At 38.5% G+C, this 19,910-nt stretch overlaps 3 protein-coding genes across 4 annotated transcripts in view; 1 reads left to right on the forward strand and 2 right to left on the reverse strand.

The window, feature by feature from the left end:
- The first annotated feature begins 444 nt into the window (after positions 1–444).
- Positions 445–18,741, forward strand: LOC126369975 (FK506-binding protein 59). 2 transcript variants are annotated; one of them, XM_050014587.1, is made up of 8 exons: positions 445–857; positions 2,973–3,115; positions 4,409–4,529; positions 6,856–7,038; positions 15,384–15,596; positions 16,434–16,705; positions 17,630–17,740; positions 18,214–18,741. In XM_050014587.1, the coding sequence occupies exons 1-8, from the start codon at positions 656–658 to the stop codon at positions 18,388–18,390; spliced, it is 1,422 nt and encodes a 473-aa protein (XP_049870544.1). In that variant the 5' UTR covers positions 445–655; the 3' UTR covers positions 18,391–18,741. The 2 variants fall into 2 exon arrangements, with proteins under 2 accessions (XP_049870544.1, XP_049870545.1); XM_050014588.1 differs by having other exon boundaries at positions 17,630–17,747; positions 18,214–18,367.
- The window catches only part of LOC126369979 (mitochondrial protein C2orf69 homolog), a 42,572-nt gene continuing 25,090 nt past the window's right edge, over positions 2,429–19,910 (reverse strand). Inside the window, exon 11 of the mRNA XM_050014591.1 lies at positions 2,429–2,915. The gene's annotated coding sequence lies outside the window, so the exon portion shown is untranslated. The remainder of the gene's footprint in view (positions 2,916–19,910) is intronic.
- On the reverse strand, positions 7,971–14,684 carry LOC126369925 (uncharacterized). The gene has a single exon (XM_050014518.1). The coding sequence runs from the start codon at positions 13,582–13,584 to the stop codon at positions 8,209–8,211; it is 5,376 nt and encodes a 1,791-aa protein (XP_049870475.1). The 5' UTR covers positions 13,585–14,684; the 3' UTR covers positions 7,971–8,208.

The raw sequence follows: 19,910 nt of genomic DNA on the forward strand, positions 1-19,910 counted from the left end.
CTACCATAATAAAATATTTAAATAATCCGCCCAGCGGCGGCGGTGGCCAGTTACGTACTTAAATAAAAAAAACTTCGCTCTCGTATTTTAAAGACCTTACTAACGTATTTTTAGTCTAAATAAAATTACACAATTCACTAAATTCACAAATTTAATTTAAAGCGATTATTTGGATATTTTATAACAAATATCACAATCGATCGACATTATGATTAATTCAAGAAGTAAATGTGTATGCAACTTTATCGATAGTAACTATTATTTTGTCACAGCTACAGCCAAATATACGTATCACGTTACGTACTAGTGTATTCACTACTTCTTTCCGACTTGAAAAAAGTCAATATGATAGAAAGGGACAAACAGATTATCATGTCTAGAAAATTCCTTCGTTCAATTTCATTCATTCCTTTGATTTGAAATCAAATGTCATGCATGCTTGTACGTCTGTCACACAGCTAGACTAGTAAGGTCTGTCTGTCATTCGTTTGCTTGCTTCGCATCGTGCGTGATTACTGATTTGTGAATCCAATAGGAACCGGCGGCGCGGCGCGAGCATACGAGTTTGAGAATTTGCAAAACGTGTTCTGCGCGAGTAAGAGCCACGAGCTGTGTTAGTTTCTTTTAAGGAACTTAGAAAAGGAAAGCAGTGAAAATGACCGTGGACGAAGGAGTAGATATCACGAAGACGCAAGACCGTGGGGTGTTGAAGAGGATTATCAAAGAAGGCACCGGGACTGACACGCCGAATCCAGGGTGCCAAGTGACGGTGCACTACACAGGGACATTGCTGGATGGATCCAAATTTGACTCCAGCAGAGATAGAAACGATCCATTTGAATTTAACCTCGGGAAAGGTAGGTATTTGCAAAAGTCCTTGATTTTAATTTGCCCTTTTCGACTCATGAACACATTTATAGTAATATAATCGTTTTGCCAGCTTAGTGTTCAAATTATAACATAAGTGTTTCTTATTTACGAGAGAACATTATTTTGCTAATATTTATTTTTAAAGATATCATAAACAGTGTATTTATAGCCTATGGGTACTTTAAAAATGTTGGATCAATACCTATTGAACTAACACTTCATTTATTAATAATATTAAGTACCTTCTTTTTACCCTCTTTTTAGAGCAGTTGGATATTTTTTTACACCCCTTCATCACTTTCCACAGTCTAGTTAGAAAAGTTTCTGTCTTATTACAAAAATAATTTCTAAGCGCATGGTAGTGTGTAGGACAAAGTCTAGAAAATATAGAATCTTTTCAAATTGTTCTTTTTACTATGGATGGCCTTATCTGCCTACGGGTTAAGTAGTTCTCTTCATAGGTACATAAGTTTTAGGCCTTTTTACTGCTAGGGTTGTTCCCAGAGTGGGGATATTCCCGGGAGCGGCACAACACTGGTTACACAAGCATTGTCCAAAATTAATGAAACAAAGAAGTATCAAAGGTTAAAGATCAACATATTCAAGGAGCCACAGTGCCAATAAAATATAATGCGCATGGTAATCTAATCAGTTTGAAAAGTACAAACACATAAACTCACGCCTATTTCCCACCAGTGTGAGCAGAGACTGTGGAATTCCACTTGCTACATTTTTCCATTTGCATTTGAAAAAAAGTTAAGAGTTTAAGTTGGAACTAAATGTAAATGAAATGTGATTCACTGTTCAAAATTGAATTAAAAAGAAATAAAAATTGACCTCAAACATAGAATAAAGAATAATGGCTTGCCTTATGGTTGTCTGGAAGAAATCGGTTTGAGCAATGAGGCTGCCATTTACCATGCCTAGTTAAGTCTCGTTTGTAAATATTTTATTTTGGTATAATAAAGTATATTTGTACTATGTAATAATACATATAGAATGTAATATGTATAGAAATATATGTAATATGTATCAGACTGGTAACTCTCTATCCCGCACCAATTCGTTATGGGGTGCCGAACTCACACTTCTGGGTCTTACTATAGTCTTGAACTGCCAAGGAATAAAGGGGAGAGTGCTTCGACTGTGTCTCTCTCGCACTTACGAGTTAGGTAGCACACAGGAAGAATAAGATTTTTTAAGTATTTTGGGTGTGGCTTAATCAAAAATCTATAATTTATCTTTATATTTATTTATTTATATCAGACTATGTCCGTAGTTTGTTAGTAAAGCTTATAATTATTTAATATTTATTTATTTTCATTATGTGCCAAAATAACACCAAAACCAGTACCAAAACTTATACATAAAATCAATAATGTTCAAATTAAAAAATATACAAAATAAATACTTTTAAAAACTAAACACAATAACATTAAATTTATCAATTAAATTTATTAATTACACAGGATCATTTTATATATTTAATATCAGTAGGTTATGAAATAATTAATTTTCAACCTTACTACAAAGTCATACAATTAAATAATATAATTCATAGCGGTTTGTTGCAGAAATTCCTTATCATTTAGTGTAAATAATATGCTAATTTTAAAAAGTTATGTTGCCAATTTCTATCTGTTTACCCCTAAAATTTATCAAAACTTTCTCCCCATTTCTGAAGTTTCTGTTGATTGGGACCATAACAACTAGGGCCCGCGGTCCTAATCCCTGGATCTATTTAATTTTATTGTTTCATTTTGGCGAAAAAAATCTATTGTTCAAAACAAATACAGTGTAGTAGAATAAAAAAAGTATTTAAAATAGTATTAAATAATAAGATTCTTTCCTTAAAAACATTATTTTATTTTTACAGCCAACCAACTATGTATTAAAACACTGACATATTTCGCATACATATCTGACGACAACTGTAAAATTTACGCCATGAGGTTTGCGGTCCCAATCGCCGTCGATTGGTTGTTGCGTCAGCAATCCCAAGTTCTTGTGGTTCCAAACGGCCAAATCTTTTTTTTCCAATAATCCTGTAATTATAACATTTATTGATCTTTTAACAACTTTTTTATACTTTTTTTGTTCAGGGTCAGTGATAAGAGCATGGGACATTGGCGTGGCCACCATGAAGAAGGGTGAGGTGTGCGTGCTCACTTGCGCACCCGAGTACGCTTACGGAGCCACCGGCAGCCCCCCTAAGATACCATCCAACGCCACACTGCAGTTTGAGGTATGTCATACACCTAAAAGTTATACCTACACCTTTTTTTTTTTTTTTTTTTACCTTTGCACTTTTATCATGTTACAAGAAAGTAAGGGATCATAATCTTCTTATGTTTATAGTATTATGTTACCACTTTGTTTATTTATCTATCTTGATTTAAAACGCGACGAGCTGAAGGCCCGACCATCTGCGGCCATAACATATAATTACCTATATCGGAGGTGTCCTGACGTGCAGTGAATTTGGCCGTACATTCACTGCTAAAATCGGTTACGTCAGCCATATAAGAGCGCATCTTAGGCGTTCCTAGATTGGAGACTCGTCGCCATGGCCGATTACGGCTGGAAAGGATATATATTTACTACTCGTCAAAACACGAAATTACTGTGGAATGTAAGCACATTGGGACGTCATGGAAAAATGTGATAAAATGTCGAACTTATTATTACATTTTTCTTGATTAACATTCAAAAAAATGTTAAATTGAAAAAAGAAAATATTTTTCGTTAGTTTTAGATCTGTCTATTAGTAATCAGAATTTCATAATTTATCTTGAACGTAGTACACGGCCCAATTGCAAGCTTTGCACAGGTAGTCAGAGGTACATTCATCACAGGATGAACTAACTACCCACACCTCACCGAGATTTCTGATATACCAATCTGCGATAGGTGGTGAGCCGTATCGCCGCCTATAACTTTTTAACATGGTTATAATAACTATCTACTTGTATACCTTCTTTTTATTTTTAATATGTGCAATTTATCTTTGTTATCTGTTTGCTGTGGATGTGGTATATTAACATCCTGTTCTCCCTTTGTGGTTGTGAACTTGTATGTCGAAAGCTATGTACGTGCCGTGGGGACATTAATGGGCTGGTGATGATGATAATGATGAGGTTTTCGAGAGCTCATTTAGTTTATCTATGACAAAAATAATAATTTCGATCACTGCTACACTTACGTCATCTATTGTTGCTGAGCGAGGATCGACATTTATCGTGATAATTTAATTACCTTTTCTCAAAAATATTATGTAATTATGGCAGAAGCATATATAAAAATAATTGTTGCTTCTCTTTTTGACCATAATAATGGGTGGAAGACGTAATTGTGCCTCGGTGTAACAAAAAGGGTCATAATTTATACTCAAAAACAAAGATAAAAGATGCATAATGACTGTTGTCTGGTTGTCTTCACGTCGCGGGACACCTTCGGGGCAAAGCCCCCTTGTAGGCACTAGCCACGGCGAAGGTAGACGCTAAGTGTCTGGTTACTCCACAAAAGCTTATGGTTCTAGATCGAGATGATAGACTGGAAGGTTGAGGACCTGAGTCCTGGCAAGAACAAGGGCATCCTGCGCCACATCATCGAGCAAGGCGAGGGTAATGAGAACCCTAATGATGGCGCGCTTGTTACAGGTAATTTACAACAATACAAATACACTTTATTGCACCAAAATAAAAATAAATAATTAATAATTTAATTAAATAATTTAATTTAATTGAAAATTAACAATTTAATTATTATTAATATAATAATTTAATAATAATTATTATTTTATTAATTTATTAACACACACCACGGAATAGAATAGGTCTACAGACACATCTTTATATGGTGTTTTAAAATATTTATTGCCATTATAATTTTAAAGACGTTCTTCTTCTATCGTGTGGGTTGTGAGGTGGAGTACCAACCTCACCAACTCTGGTGTCAGGGTTACTATTGAGCCGCCGAAGGCCCCTGACATGGCTTATGTAACGACTACTTACTTACACAAGTAGTAACCGGGACCAACGGTTTAACGTGCCTTCCGAAGCACGGATCATCTTACTTTCGGACAATCTGGTGATCAGCCTGTAATGTCCTAACCAAACTAAGGACCAGAAAGTAATTTTTCGAACTCAAAACCTCCGCTCTCAACCACTGGACCACCGAGGTCGTTTTAAAGACGTTAAATCCGATATATCGAGAAAATGTATTTTTATTGTGGATATAAAAGAAGAACGACCCATATAACATAATATTCTATCCTTTCGTTGCTCTCACCACGTTACATATAAAAATTAAAAACAAACAATAAAAAAAATAAAAAGAAATAAAATCATACAATTCGACTGAACTTAGCTTGGCCACGCTAAGTTCAGTCGAATTGTATGATTTTTTTTTTGTTTGTTTTTATTTTTTATTAATAACTTAAACTGTTTACTAAAATACTTAAACCCACGTTCATCCCTGGTTTATTTTTTATTTGTAAGGTGGGCAGCGTTTGAAAACAGAACGCCTGAGAAATGTATACTATTATCTTAAAAGATGAGGAAGACAGTGTCATATGTCGTCATTGTTCGTGTGTGCGGGCACTGTGAAGTGTAGTGTTACATTGGCCCCGATAGTTGTGTTATAAATACAGGGTGTTAGTAACACCGTAACGAATACTGAAGGGGATGATTCAGACCATGATTCTGAGTTGATATCAAGTGGAATTTCCTGTCGGAAATTTCATGAAAATTTTAGTGTTCTTTTTAAATATTTTCCGTTCCATACTTTTGCGATCGAAAATTCCACTTGATATCAACTCTAAATCACGGCCTGAATCATCTCCCTCAGTATTCGTTACGATGTCACTAACACCCTGTATAAATAACATTTTAATTTTTTGCTACAATTTTAAGTTTGCCTAAAATCATATTGGACTAAAACCGTAGAGTAAACAATAGCATAATTTCCAACTAGTCAAATCAGTTACTTTTTACTAAACGTCAAAACGCGAAATTACTATGGAATTTGTATGAAAAAGCACACTGTGACGTCATAGAAAAACGTGATAAAATATCGGACCTATTATTACATTTTTCTTGATTAAAATTAATAAATAAGTTAAAAAATGTTTTTCGTTAGTTTTAGACCTGTCTTTATTTAGTAATCAGAATTTCATAATTTATCTTGAATTTGAGGAGCTCGGTGGCGCAGCGGTAAACGCACTCGGTCTGCGATTGTTGAAGTTAAGCAACTTTCGCAAAGGCCGGTCATAGGATGGGTGATCACAAAAAAATAAAAAGATTTCATCTCGAGCTCCTCCGTGCTTCGGAAGGCACGTTAGGCTGTTGGTCCCGGCTGCTTTAGCAGTCGTTAATAACCATTAATCCGCACTGGGCCCGCGTGATGGTTTAAGGCCTGATCTCCCTATCCATCCACAGGGAAGGCCCGTGCCCCAGCAGTGGGGACGTTAATGGGCTGATGATGATGATCTTGAATTTAGTACACGACCCAATTATACTGCATATAGAAGACACTCTCCGCCCCGCACCAATTCGAGCTTGAACTGAGCTTGATTTACCTCACCCCCCGGTGGCCACTTTAGTTTAGGTATACTTACAATACAAGAAATATTATTACAAGACAAGATGGCTTTGGTTTTTCTAATTTAATTTAAAGTTGTAATTGTAACTCTGCCCAATCCGTTAAAAATTACGGGCGTGATTTCATGCATGTATAAAGTTTTAGGTGTTTTTACGTATTTTTTTTGTTTGAATCGATTGATGAATGTAGAGGATACAAGAGAAGTACCTATGTTAGGATCGAAGTAAATGGAATTCCATAGTTACTGTTTACCCCAGTGGGAAATAGGCGTGAGTTTATGTGTGTATGAAAATCGTTGGATAGAAAAAGAGCCGCACCTTCCTGAATTGTCTTGTCCATTTCATACAAAAACACGCTCATAAGTGAACATAATTTCATCCACAGTGGAGCTGGAAGGCAAGTTGGCATCGGACGGTAAAGTGTTCGACACCCGCACGGTCACGTTCCCTATCGGGGAGGGCAGCGAGAACAACATCTGCGAGGGCGTCGAGAGAGCACTAGAAAAGTTCTTGAAAGGTGAAAAGTCCAGGCTGACCATCCAGCCGAAGTACGCGTTCAAATCTGAAGGTAAGTTGTAAATATTTAGTCTTTCTCCTTGCGTCGTGTTCCTCAGTGCTGAAGGTCGCTAACAGTGATGTGCCATTCTCGGAAATATTCCCACTTTGGGAAGATTCCCGGCAGTAAAAATGCGTAAAACATTATGTAAAACGAGCATTATTATTTAACCTTAAGTTTATGTCATAATTGTCGGCTATACAGGGTGGCCCAGAAGTTCAGGTTCAAAATGAAAAATTAGATAGAGGGGCTCATTAGCTACCAGAAACACCCCCATGTATGTTCAGCTATTATTTACGGTTTAGGAGATATGACCCATTTTGTACCTTTTTCTAGATTTTCTACCTTACTTCAGAAATAATCATTTTGGCGCTATCCCTTTCTTAATAATTATTTTATTTTACTTCACAACTATGCCTAAGGCTGTGTACCGCTCAATCAAAGATAAATCAAGGATAAAAAAAAGTTATCGGAAGTCAAAGTGAGAATTCGACCAAAATTGTTACAGTTGTTAAAACTTCGCCGAAGAATAATAAACACATGAGATTGTCATGGACCCTGAAAGTATTTCTAAAAACTGCTCCATTTAATAGGCTATTAGAAACATCCAAAAAAAGTACCCTTAATATGGGCAAAAATCTAAGTAATTTGACCTCAAATATTGCAAGACAGACAGATTTGAAGGAAAATTTGACATTCTCATACAATGTAGCTGCTTCTTTCTAACGTTGTTAAAGGTGCTACCTATATGAACTATATGAAGGTACCAGGTAGTATCAACTATTGATTATAAATAAACTATAAATGTGCGCAGTTTGTTCTCAATGCATTTTTTTTAAATCAAGGGTACCAACTGTCTAACGATCGGTACCAACTGGTAGCAATTGAGCACTAACTTTTAATAATTACTTCGATGTAAAATTAGGGTAGTGACAGGCTGTCGCTTAGGGGACATAAAGGTTTTAAAATAATGTTCTTTTGGGTCTTGATATTATGTATTTTTAAGTTCAATGTTTACAAAATAAAAAAAAATTATTATTGTTGACAATCGTGACTCGATTAATATTCGCTGTCAAAATTAGTGTTGCCAGGTGACACTTCGTAGTAAAAAATAAAAAATAAAAATTAAGCCAGAGGCGTAACATACTCCGCCTGGGCTGAAAGATACTGCTTTCAGGATCTTCATTTGTCTTCAATCGGGTAAAGAGGGCATAGGCGCACCAATGCTCTTCTTATGATACCTCTAGTGGTATTTATATCGGCTACTCGAGCTATGCCATCGGGTCCATGAAATAGCCGTAGTACTCGTCCCATGCGCCAACACATCGGAGGAACATAGTCTTCTTGAATTAAGACTAAATCGCCAATTTTCAGATTGCCTTGTTTTACAGACGTTTTCCATTTCAATCTTTGTTGCAACTCTGATATGAACTCTCTTTGCCATCTGGCCCAAAAGTGTTGTTTCAGCTGCTCTAGCCGCTCATGACGTTTAAGTGCGCTCGTAGAACGTTGCTCCAGAGGAGGTGTAGGTAGAGCCACCAGTGGACGTCCGATGATGAAGTGTCCAGGGGAAAGAGAGGTAAAGTCTGTAGGAGAGGACGATAAAGGACAAATTGGCCGACTATTCAAAATCGCCTCCACTTTTGCAAATAATGTACCTAATTCTTCAAAGGTTAAATTACAATTACCCATTACACGCTTTATATGAAATTTTGCCGATTTAATTCCTGCCTCATAGATGCCACCAAAGTGGGGGCTATATGCTGGGATAAAGCTAAATTTAACGCCCTCCTGAGCGGCAAACTCACCAAGAGCTTCTTGTTGCAATTGTAAATATTTTTTGAGTTCCTTATCGGCAGCCACAAAGTTGCGGCCGTTATCACAGTATACTTCGGCTGGCTTGCCGCGCCGAGAAACAAAACGTTGAAATGTCATTATAAACGCATTCATTGAGAGCTCACTCACTATTTCCAGGTGGATACATTTGTATTTCAAGCAAACAAATAGGCACATATAGCATTTGATTAATTTAGCTCCACGTCCCTTACGGTTTAATATTTGAAAAGGACCCGCAAAGTCTAGCCCCACAGAAATAAAGGGAAAATCTGCATTTAAACGTTTGCTTGGTAAATCACCCATTTTAGGCACTAAAGTTTTTCCTTGTACACGACGACACCTAACGCATCTGCTAATTGTACGCCGTGCAAGACGCCTTCCGTTTACTGGCCAAACAGTTTCTCTTAAGATGGATAAAAGGAGCTGAGGACCTGCGTGCAAATTTTGTAAGTGTTCCCATTCAAATAACAATTTAGTTACATGATGCGCGGATTCTAATAAAATTGGATGTCTTTTATCATAGGAGTAATTAGAAGCATCTATGCGGCCACCTACTCTAATTAAACCATTTTCAAAATAAGGATTTAATGATAAAATGTTAGATTTTGATTTTAATTCTAAACCCTTTGATAGTGTTTTATATTCTTCAGGAAAGGATTCTTGCTGTGAAATTCTACAAAGGTAATGAAAAGCTTCCTTTAATTCGTCAGTAGTTAGATGACCACTACGCTTGGTTTTTCGTATTTTTACATATATGTTGTTTATAAATCTGTTAACATAGGCTACTGTTCTTTGCAATTTCATGAATTTTGAAAAGTTTTCGCATTTTAATATTGGCTGATCATATGTACATACATTATTTTTTATTTCAGGTTCGTCGGTTGGAGATGCAGGTAAGTTATCACCGGTATCAGGTAAGTAATTTTTATTTATAGCTGTAAGTGTATTTATTGTTTTAGTGTTTAATTTATTTATTTTAATTTCAGGTATGTTTTTATTTTCAGGTGCAGTAAGAACCGGCCATTTGGATTCGGGCTGTGTCAGGAAACTTGGACCAAGCCACCACTGATCTGAATCCATCAGCTGTTTGGGATTGACTCCACGCGACACCATATCAGCCGGATTCAAATCCGTAGGTACGTATCGCCAGCTTGATAAAGGAATTAATTCATTAATTTCCACAACGCGATTGGCTACAAAGGTCTTGAGTTTCCTAGGATTCGCCCGCAGCCAGGATAATGTTACACTGGAATCTGACCAATGCACGAATCGATCCGGTTTACGACGCAAGGATTCGGATACACTTTGGGATAGCTGAGCACCAAGGAGTGCGGCACAAAGCTCTAGACGTGGAATTGTAACTGGTTTCAGGCTTGCCACTCTTGACTTTGCGCACAACAACCTAACAGTTACTTCATCATTTTGACTAACCGTTTTGACGTAAGCAGCTGCTCCATAAGCCCGCTGAGACGCATCACAAAATATGTGTACTTCGGTACACTTAGGGCTGTCACATGAAACTCGCCTTGGAATTTCAAATTTTGCTAAACACTTGATATTTTCGCATATCTGAATCCATGACCTTTCAATGTCCTTTGGAACGTCATCGTCCCAATCAATTTTTAATTGCCACAAATCTTGCAATAACATTTTTATTTGTACTATACATGGTCCTAGAAGCCCTAATGGATCATAAATCTTAAAAGCATTGGACATTATGGATCGCTTGGTAATTTTGCCAAAAATGTCTTTTGGCAGGTGAAAAGGAAAATGTAATACATCCCTATGAGGATTCCATCCCAATCCAAGAGTACTAGTAGACTCACTGATATTTAAGTGTTCGTGAGATTGTGAAGCAATCTCTTTGATCAATGCTGACAAATTACTTTTGAATTTTCTTAGTTTAAAACAACCCTTATTTAAAGTTTCTACTAAAGCATTTTTTATGTAATAGAGCCTAGCTTCCGTGTCTGCTCCCGTAATGAGATCATCCACTAGAAAATCCTTCTGAATTATTATTTTAATTTCGGTGTCTTCACATTCTTCTCCAATTTGCCATAGACATCTAGTACTAAGATAACTGGCACTGGCCGTCCCATAAGTTAACGTGTTGAGCTGTAAAGTTTTTATTGGTTGCGATTCATCATCTCGCCATAGTATCAACTGTAAATTACGATCTTGTTCATTGACGTTAACTTGGCGGTACATCTTTTCTATATCACCGCATAAAAGATATTTGTACTGCCTCGCCCTGAGCAATATAGAAAAAATGGAATCCTGTATACTGGGACCAACCATTAAAATGTCGTTTAGTGATCGACCACTGGAAGTTGGGTTTGATCCGTCAAATACCACGCGCAGCTTTGTAGACTCACTGTCTTCTTTAAGGACTGCGTGATGGCACAGGAAGTAACCTGGATCTGGAATTTTAGTTGGGCTTTCGGATAAGTGACCTAAATCGGCATATTCTTTAATAAATTCTGTGTATTTTTCCTTTAATAATGGTAATCTTTTAAATCTCTTTTCCAGGTTTAGGAGACGACGCTTGGCTGCATTGTAGGAGTCACCTAGGACATCGGGGGACTCTACCAAGGGAAGTCTCACATTAAAACGTCCGGTTTCTTCGCGACTAGTATTTGAAATAAAATGTTTTTCACAGTGTCTATCATTCTCGCTAAGTAATGATTTTTGTGGTATTTGCTCCAGTTCCCAAAACTTTGGTAAATAGTAATCAATTATGCTGTCTGTTCTTGCTATTGCGTGATTGCAATGTATTGTAGTTGATGCATTTAAACCTACGCAACCGGCGATCAACCAACCGAATTGAGAGTTTTGTAATTTGGGATCCATTGCATTTGGACCTAAAGAACGTCTGCCGCCCTTCAAAACGTCCCAAAACAGATCGGCCCCTATCAAGACATCGATAGGTGCTGGTTGGTCAAAGTTAGGATCGGCCAGCTGCAGATCAATAGGCAGATTTAAACATTGCGCGTTTATAGGAGCCTTTGGTAACTCACCTGTTAGCTCGTCCAATACCAAGCAAGACAAAGTGGCTTGGTATGGAGAATTTAATGACTTAAGCTGAACAACGCAACTGTCTTTGACTTTATTGGTGCAATTATTGCCTATTCCAATTATGTTTATTGTATTTGTATTGTTAGAAATCAAATTCAATTTTTGTTTTAGCTCTGTAGTAACAAACGATGATTGGCTACCGCAGTCTAGCAGTGCACGAACCTTGGCAGTCTCATTTGTCATAGGATTGCAAACTTTAATCCAAGCAGTAGATAAAATCACTTGTTTATTGCTTGTTATGTTTTGATTTGAAAAGTTCACTATACTTTCAGTTTGACCATTTTTTGTGTCATTAAGGGAGGCATTGGTATGAACAGAAGACTCCGGATTGTTCGAATGTAGCAACGTGTTATGACGTTTCTTACATATGGTACAAGGGCCCATACGGCATACATGAGTAGGGTGACCCTGCTTAAGGCAATTATGACACAAACGATATTTATTAACGTCTGACAATTTATCGGACACCCCCTTTGCCTTAAAAACAGAACAATCATATATTTTATGATTTTCATTACAAATCACGCATACAAACATGCTAGCCTTTTCTTGACTAGTGCTGGCATGAACAAAAGTGCTCTTTTGTTGTTTATTAAAATGTTGAAAATTATTGTTGCGTGAATCTTTAGAACCTGACTGATTGAAATGGCTGTTATTTTGTGTCTGGTTTGATGAGTTGCTGTTTTGATTATTAAAGCGATTCCTATTCATAGCTTCAATCACATCTGCACGGTCTATTAAGAATTTATAAAATATTTCTAACGTTGGAAGGTCATCAAGCGTGTTTCGATGCTCTTCCCATTTGAGAAGGGTTCTGGCATCAAGTTTAGATGTAAGCATGTATATTATTAAAATGTCCCACTTATCGGTTGGTTGCCCTAATGTGGCTAAAGCGCGCAGATTTTTTGTCACATGGTCTACAAGGAACCTTAGTGACTTTTCAGACTCTTTTTGTGTTTGGATATTAAATAAGGAATTTAAATGGTGATTTACCAATAACCGCTTGTTATCGTAGCGCTCGATTAACAATTTCCATGCTAGCTCATAGTTGCTAGAGGAAATTTCCAAGTTAGATATTATGCGAGCGGCTTCTCCTTCCAAATATGAAACCAGGTAATGGAACTTGTGTATGGATGTTAATTTAGGATTTTTGTGCACAAGATTAACAAATGTATCCCGGAAGTCCAGCCACCTAAAGTATGATCCGTCATATTTATTTATTTGAATTTGTGGTAATTTTATACCTAAATCCTGATTATGATCAGATTGACATTCAGTTTCTGGGCGCCCTGAGCTACGTCGCGTCTCGTTATTTGTAGTTTGGAATTCTTCAAATAATTTTTTTGCCGTGGCAATACAAAATATGATATCTTGTTCTATGCTGTCTCGAATTGCTAATTCTGCATCTAAATTATGCTGATTAAGAACCTCGAGCTCAGTTTGCAGCTCATCAAATTTTCCTGCCAAAGCCTCAATCTTTGTAATTTTTATTGATAACTCGATTAATTCAATACTACTCAATACTTTAGCTGTACTGATTTTGTCTAAATAATTTCTAAATTTTGTTATTTGCCCTCTAATTGAGCTCCTTTTAGCGGACAGACCTTTATCTGAAGTACCCTTCATGGCTTCATTTGAAGTACTCATGTTGAAAATTACAAAAATGTATACTATATGCAAAGAGAAAATAGTAATTCAGAAAACAGTAATACCTCATGAATTAAGAAATTAGCAGGAAATGTGAAATAAAGACGTCAAATACAACCTATCCCAAGCTCCCCGCTTTGCAGCATCCAGATGAGTAGGTTGCCCAAATAATCAGCTGACTACAAAAGATAACAACACCAGTCGGCACTTGATTGAATTCACCTGACTTTGAACCTGAAAGTATGTGCAACGGGAAAACTATGAGTGCAAGGTTGATAAATAGGCACTTATGGTAATCTATTTTTAGAATTATTCAAAATGAATTTAACTTTGAATGCTAACCAAACTAACTGTTGTAAAAAATGTTTTATACCTATTTATGTATTTGAATTACTTGTAGTAATATTATTTGTGTAAGTTTAGGCACTATAAATTAAGAAATACTGTAGATAAGGTAAGTATAACTGTACATAAAGTTTATATTTTAAGTAGATTATTTTTATGTAGTTATGTATACTGTATGAATTCTAATTAGCATAGTACAATTATTATTGTAATTTTTATGTAAATAACCTTTCTTATTTTAATTATTAAGATGAAATAATAGCCTTACACTGTAAATAAACACTTAAGTACTTATTTGCAAAAGTAGAGTGACCTTTGATATCACTTGCTAAACTTCGTATGAAAACTATTATTTGTTTAGAATTTTAGGTTAGGATATTAAAGATTATAGGTAGGTGAACGGAAGATTTAGGTGAGGAACAGTGGGAGAGAAAGGACTGAACACTTATCTGGTTTTTTAACTGGATGTCGCAGCCGGAGCACGTGCCACACGTTGTCAACAATTTTATGTATCGGTCTTCTATCCGAAAATTGTAGGTGTCTCGTCGAACGGTCGCCACTTTATGTCGCTTAGGGGACATAAAGGTTTTAAAATAATGTTCTTTTGGGTCTTGATATTATGTATTTTTAAGTTCAATGTTTACAAAATAAAAAAAAAATATTATTGTTGACAATCGTGACTCGATTGATATTCGCTGTCAAAATTAGTGTTGCCAGGTGACACTTCGTAGTAAAAAATAAAAAATAAAAATTAAGCCAGAGGCGTAACACAGGCCATCCGATTTTGTCACCGATTTTGATGTTGTGAAAAGTTTAGTGTCATAAAGTTTATATACAGGTGTCTTTCAACTTGCTAAACTGTGTAATATTACTTGTTATATACACCTAGGAATGGCATGTGTACACTGGATATGTATTGTATTTTTTTATATATAATAAAGACATTTTATAAAACAAACAAACTTAACCTTTAGACAGATAAGACCGGTGTACAAGAAAGAACAATTTAAAAAAGAAATGCAGCCAATGTTCTTACTATTAAAGAGTTTTTACAACGGGAGGAGCTCGGTGGCGCAGCGGTAAACGCGCTCGGTCTGCGATTGTTGAAGTTTCGCAACTTTCGCAAAGGTCGGTCATAGGATGGGTGACCACAAAAAAAAAGTTTTCGTTTCGAGCTCCTCTGTGCTTCGGAAGGCACGTTAAGCCGTTGGTCTCGGCTGCATTAGCAGTTAATAACCACCAATCCGCACTGGGCCCGCGTGGTGGTTTAAGGCCCGATGTCCCTATCCATCCATAGGGAAGGCCCGTGCCCCAGCAGTGGGGACGTTAATGAGCTGGTGATGATGACAACGGGAATGTTCCCAAAGTGGGAACAGCACATCACTGGTCGTGACCTCCCTTCGGGACCCCTTGGAAGTCACCCCAAAAAAGCAATAAACTATCCATTCATTCAGGTAACTCGGAACTTGGTGTTCCACCGAATTCAGTGGTGGAGTATACGGTGAGGCTGACCAACTTTGAGCGGGTGAAGGAGTCCTGGGCGATGGACGGACCGGAGAAGTTGGACCAGGCCAAGATATTCAAAGAGAAAGGCACCACTTACTTCAAACAGAACAAATTCCAGTTGGCCATCAAGATGTACAAGAGGGTCGTTAACTTGGTCGAAGGTGAGGTTTTTAATACTTTTACAAAATTTCCATTGAGCCGTGGTAGACCAGTTGGTAGAACGCTTGCCTCTTACTTTGAGGTCGCAGGTTCGAATCCAGCACAGGCCTCAACCAATGATTGTCCAGTTTTTTACGAATTCATGTTTGGATCATAAATGATTGTCACGTGCTCAGCGGTGAAGGAAAACATCTTGAGGAAACCCAAATTCCCGAGAAATGCACTTTCGGAGGTATGTGACCTAACATGTATTGGGCTGGTTTTCTCTTGGCGGGTTGGAATGTCAGACAGGCAGTCGCTTCTGTAAAAAACCGGACTTGTCAAATATTCAGGTTAGGGAAGCGGACCCTGTGAATAAACGGGATAATGTTAGGGAGATGACGTTTTCCATTTCACGTCTAAAAAAGAAAATAAAGAAAAAAATGATTAGGGAGTTTCTAGATCTCTCTCATTATAGAGTTAAAATGTGGATGAATATAGAGGTAGGGGACGACCCAGGAAAGTGTGGATGATATGTGTGAAAGGTGTGAGTACTGAGATGACGTCAGACTTAAGTGTCTACTGCGGGCTTAGCACCCTAAGCACGCGACTCTTTCTCTCCGCGACAGAGATCGTCTGTCTCTTTCTGTGCAGTACTGTGAGAGAGTGACGGGTGACGTATGTCGAGGCGAGAAGGAATCGCACGTTTACGGTGCCAAGCCCGCTGACGTACTGTTGTGCTAACCCTATTTAATATGGGATTAGGGCAGGAGGATGATAATTTTTTTTAAAGATAAATTTTAGGGTTGCCAAATTGAAAGTTAGAGATACGCGTGTCTAATATTTTGCATGTTTTCCAGACATGATCGAAGACTCCAGCGAAACAGAGGAAAGCAAAACCCAGGCTAAGGAATACCTTGTCTCAGCACATTTGAACTTATCCCTGGTGTATCTTAAAGTGACTCCGGCTCACCACTTCGAGGCCAAAGACCATGCTAGTAAAGCTTTGAACTTGGACGAGAAGAATGTCAAAGGTCTATTTCGACGGGGCCAGGCCTTATTGGGCTTGGGGGAGGCCGAACAGGCTTTGAAGGACTTCCAGAAGGTGGTGGAAGCGGAGCCGACGAATAAGGTACGTGTTTCATCATTAATTTAGGAGCCACGCTCTTGTCGGTGTAGCATTCTCTATGCTACTTTTTACGGGAAAGTAAGGCAGTGGATTCCCTCTTGCCTTCTCCGCAGCACTGTCTGACGCGAGTGGGATGGCGCCCAGAGTAGTCTATTTCAAATCCGTACTAGGACTCCTGTCCTCCGCCCCTGAATAGTAGTGACAGTTACTGCTGCCCTCTGTCAGGTTCCAGGTCACAGTCCCTATGACTTGCCGTGTTTATGACCTTGATATTTTTAATACCTTCAGCTTTGATCCATGTTGAATGCTTGACCATAGACCACGACTGCCCTATACATTTATTACACCTTATTACTAGTACTTTTAGAACTCCAACTTAATTAAAATTATGTTGGTGTGTGCCACAATCCTATTCATTTTATACCTCTTAGTAATTTTCGAAAAGGAAAGGGACAGATGGTTGACAGCTTTTAGGGTTTGAGGCCCGATCCGAACTCAGCCACTATCTCACTCCGGCCTACTGAAGTAAGAGGCTCCCGGAACACACCTCATATAAATTTTACACCTCTTAGTCATTTTCCTATTCGCCGAAAAGGAAAGGGACGGCTGGTTGACAGCTATTAATTTTATAAGGCTATGGGTCCCTATCCGAATTCAGCCACCATCTCACTCCGGCCTACTGAAGTAAGTGGCGTCCACCCCCGCGGCAAGGACGCGCCGAACAGGAATTGCCCCAGTGGAGGGCAGAGAAGATGACTCTGTCCCCTCTGGTGCCGGGTCAATGGTCTTATATGAAACCAAAACCAAAGGCACGAATGAATAACCCGAGCGAATCAAATACGCAAGTCGCTGATATGCAACTTGTTTGACGTGTGACTTAAATTCTGTTGTGACCTAATTTTTTCGTCTTATTTTTTTTCCGTGTAGGCTGCCGCCAACCAGGTTATAGTGTGCCGCGCTGCCATCAAGAACCAGAAGCAGAAGGAGAAGGCCCTGTACGCGAACATGTTCGACAAGTTCGCCAAGCACGACACGGAGGTAACAGGTTCGCACTCTTTAGCTTACCCGCATAGGTCCGCCAGCGATACGCGGTCATCGTCATCTTCATAGCCATTTTCATCCAGTATTATCAGCCCATAAACGGCCCGCTGCTAGCCAAAGGTCTTTGGGGTGGGGGCGCTTGCCTCTCCACGAGATAGTGCTCATGCTATGGACAATTGCCGCCAAGCCGCGGAAGAATGCGAAAGCCAGCGGATTTTACACCAGTGGGTTTTAATCGATGCGACGGAAAATTCCACTCGATATTAACTCAGAATCATGGTCTGAATCATCCCCCTCAGTATTCGTTACGACGTCACTAACACCCTGTCTATGATCCAAGGTTATTTCCTTTACAATATCGCGTCAATTCACCATACAAACATTAATATTCTACCACATAACTCAACTTCATACTTACTTCTTACAATTTAAGCTGTTTAAACTTCATATACTTATCCGTTTGTCCACAGGTGGAGAAACAAAGAGCTAAAGAGGAGATAGACGTGATAGGAGAGAAGGTGGGGGAATGGGGCGCGGGGGAGGGCGAGTGGACCGACCAACAGAGGGACAGGAAGCCCACAGAGTTTGAAAGGGAAAACCCGAATATACTCATGCTAGACAAGGATGGACAGTTCTCAAACATGTGAGGGCTCTGACACACGCAGCGCAAGCGTTCACTTTTAAGGTGATCCCAACTGTTTTTAACGGATTTTCTATATCATATACATACAGTCATGAGCAATATAATGTACCCACTTTAGGACTCTGTCGCACTAACTTATTTGACATTTAGTGAGACTTACAGTTCAATTTGTCAAAAAAGTTAATGTGACATGGTACCAAAGTGCATACTATTAATGCTCGTGACCGTACAACGTTTAATACAACAGCCTTGGCCTGGGTTTAGGTTTTGGGTTGATGTAGAAAATCCGTTAAAATAGTCAAATTCCTCACTGCAAGACAATTAGTGAACTAAATACAACTGGGTTTTAATGTAAGTCTAGTTTTTCTGTGTACATGTGTTAGTAGGGTCAGAAATAACATGGGATTATTGTGAATAGGTAAACTCATGGTATGAGAAGACCAGGTATGCTCGATCCTATGACAAGCCGCCATTGCTAGCCCTTTGATGACGTAAGTGTTACCATTAAATTGGTATCTCCAACATTCCAAGGATTATAAAGGTTGAAAATTAAGTGAATTACTGACTAATGTATTTAATTATTATTACTTGTCACATACATAAAAATAAAACTGTAAGTAAATCTTTTATTCATCATCATCAGCCGTACGACGCCCACTGCTGGGCATAGGCCTCCCCCAAGGATCTCCACGACGATCGGTCCTGCGCTGCCCGCATCCAGCGGCTTCCCGCGACCTTCACCAGATCGTCGGTCCACCTTGTAGCGGGCCTACCCACTGAGCGTCGTCCGACACGTGGTCGCCACTCCAGAACCCTTCCGCCCCATCGGCCATCGGTTCTCCTCGCCATGTGTCCTGCCCACTGCCACTTCAGCTTTGCAATTCTCCGAGCTATGTTGGAGAAATCTTTTACTAAAAGTTCAAAATTTCCTTGCAATGTAAATTAAAAACATTGGTCGTGGGTAATTTCATTTTTACGAAATGGCAACGCAGGGCGGGATGACGTCAGCTGGGCTAACCTTGAAATGTTAGCTGTCACTTTTGAGCATACCTGGTTTTCTTATACCATGGGTAAACTAAAGGAATACGAATTATTATATACTTACATAGTACTTTCTTACCATTTTTGACCTACAATAAGTCACTTGTCCTGTGTCATTGGTATGCTTCTCAAATGGAGACTTCACGGAGTTTTTCATTTATCTCAAGTACAATTTCCACTAACGCAGTTGGCTCGACCATTATAGACGGCGATACGGCTCGCTCGTATCACGTTGGTCTAAGAGAAAGCTTGCAATATCCTTACCAAACACAGGGACAGTCTCACAGAGTGATTTCGGCAATGTCCCCATCGGGAATCGAACCCGGAACTCTTCTAGACCACAGACGTTCACAATCAATGTCTATTGTATTTCAGACTTAATAGTAGTACGGTCACGAGCATTAATATGTATACACTTTGGTACCATGTCACATTAACTTTTTTGACAAATTGAACTCACTAAATGTCAATTATGTTAGTGCG

The sequence above is a fragment of the Pectinophora gossypiella genome, chromosome 10, assembly GCF_024362695.1.
Source record: "Pectinophora gossypiella chromosome 10, ilPecGoss1.1, whole genome shotgun sequence".
Classification (NCBI taxonomy): Eukaryota; Metazoa; Arthropoda; class Insecta; order Lepidoptera; family Gelechiidae; genus Pectinophora; species Pectinophora gossypiella.

Excerpts from the sequence above, each read along its gene's own strand:
- LOC126369975 (XM_050014587.1), top strand. The coding sequence starts at position 656 with ATGACCGTGGACGAAGGAGTAGATATCACGAAGACGCAAGACCGTGGG. Across the intron at positions 858-2,972 it reads TGAATTTAACCTCGGGAAAG|GGTCAGTGATAAGAGCATGG; the intron begins GTAGGTATTTGC and ends TTTTTTGTTCAG. Across the intron at positions 16,706-17,629 it reads AAGCGGAGCCGACGAATAAG|GCTGCCGCCAACCAGGTTAT; the intron begins GTACGTGTTTCA and ends TTTTCCGTGTAG.
- LOC126369925 (XM_050014518.1), bottom strand. The coding sequence starts at position 13,584 with ATGAGTACTTCAAATGAAGCCATGAAGGGTACTTCAGATAAAGGTCTG.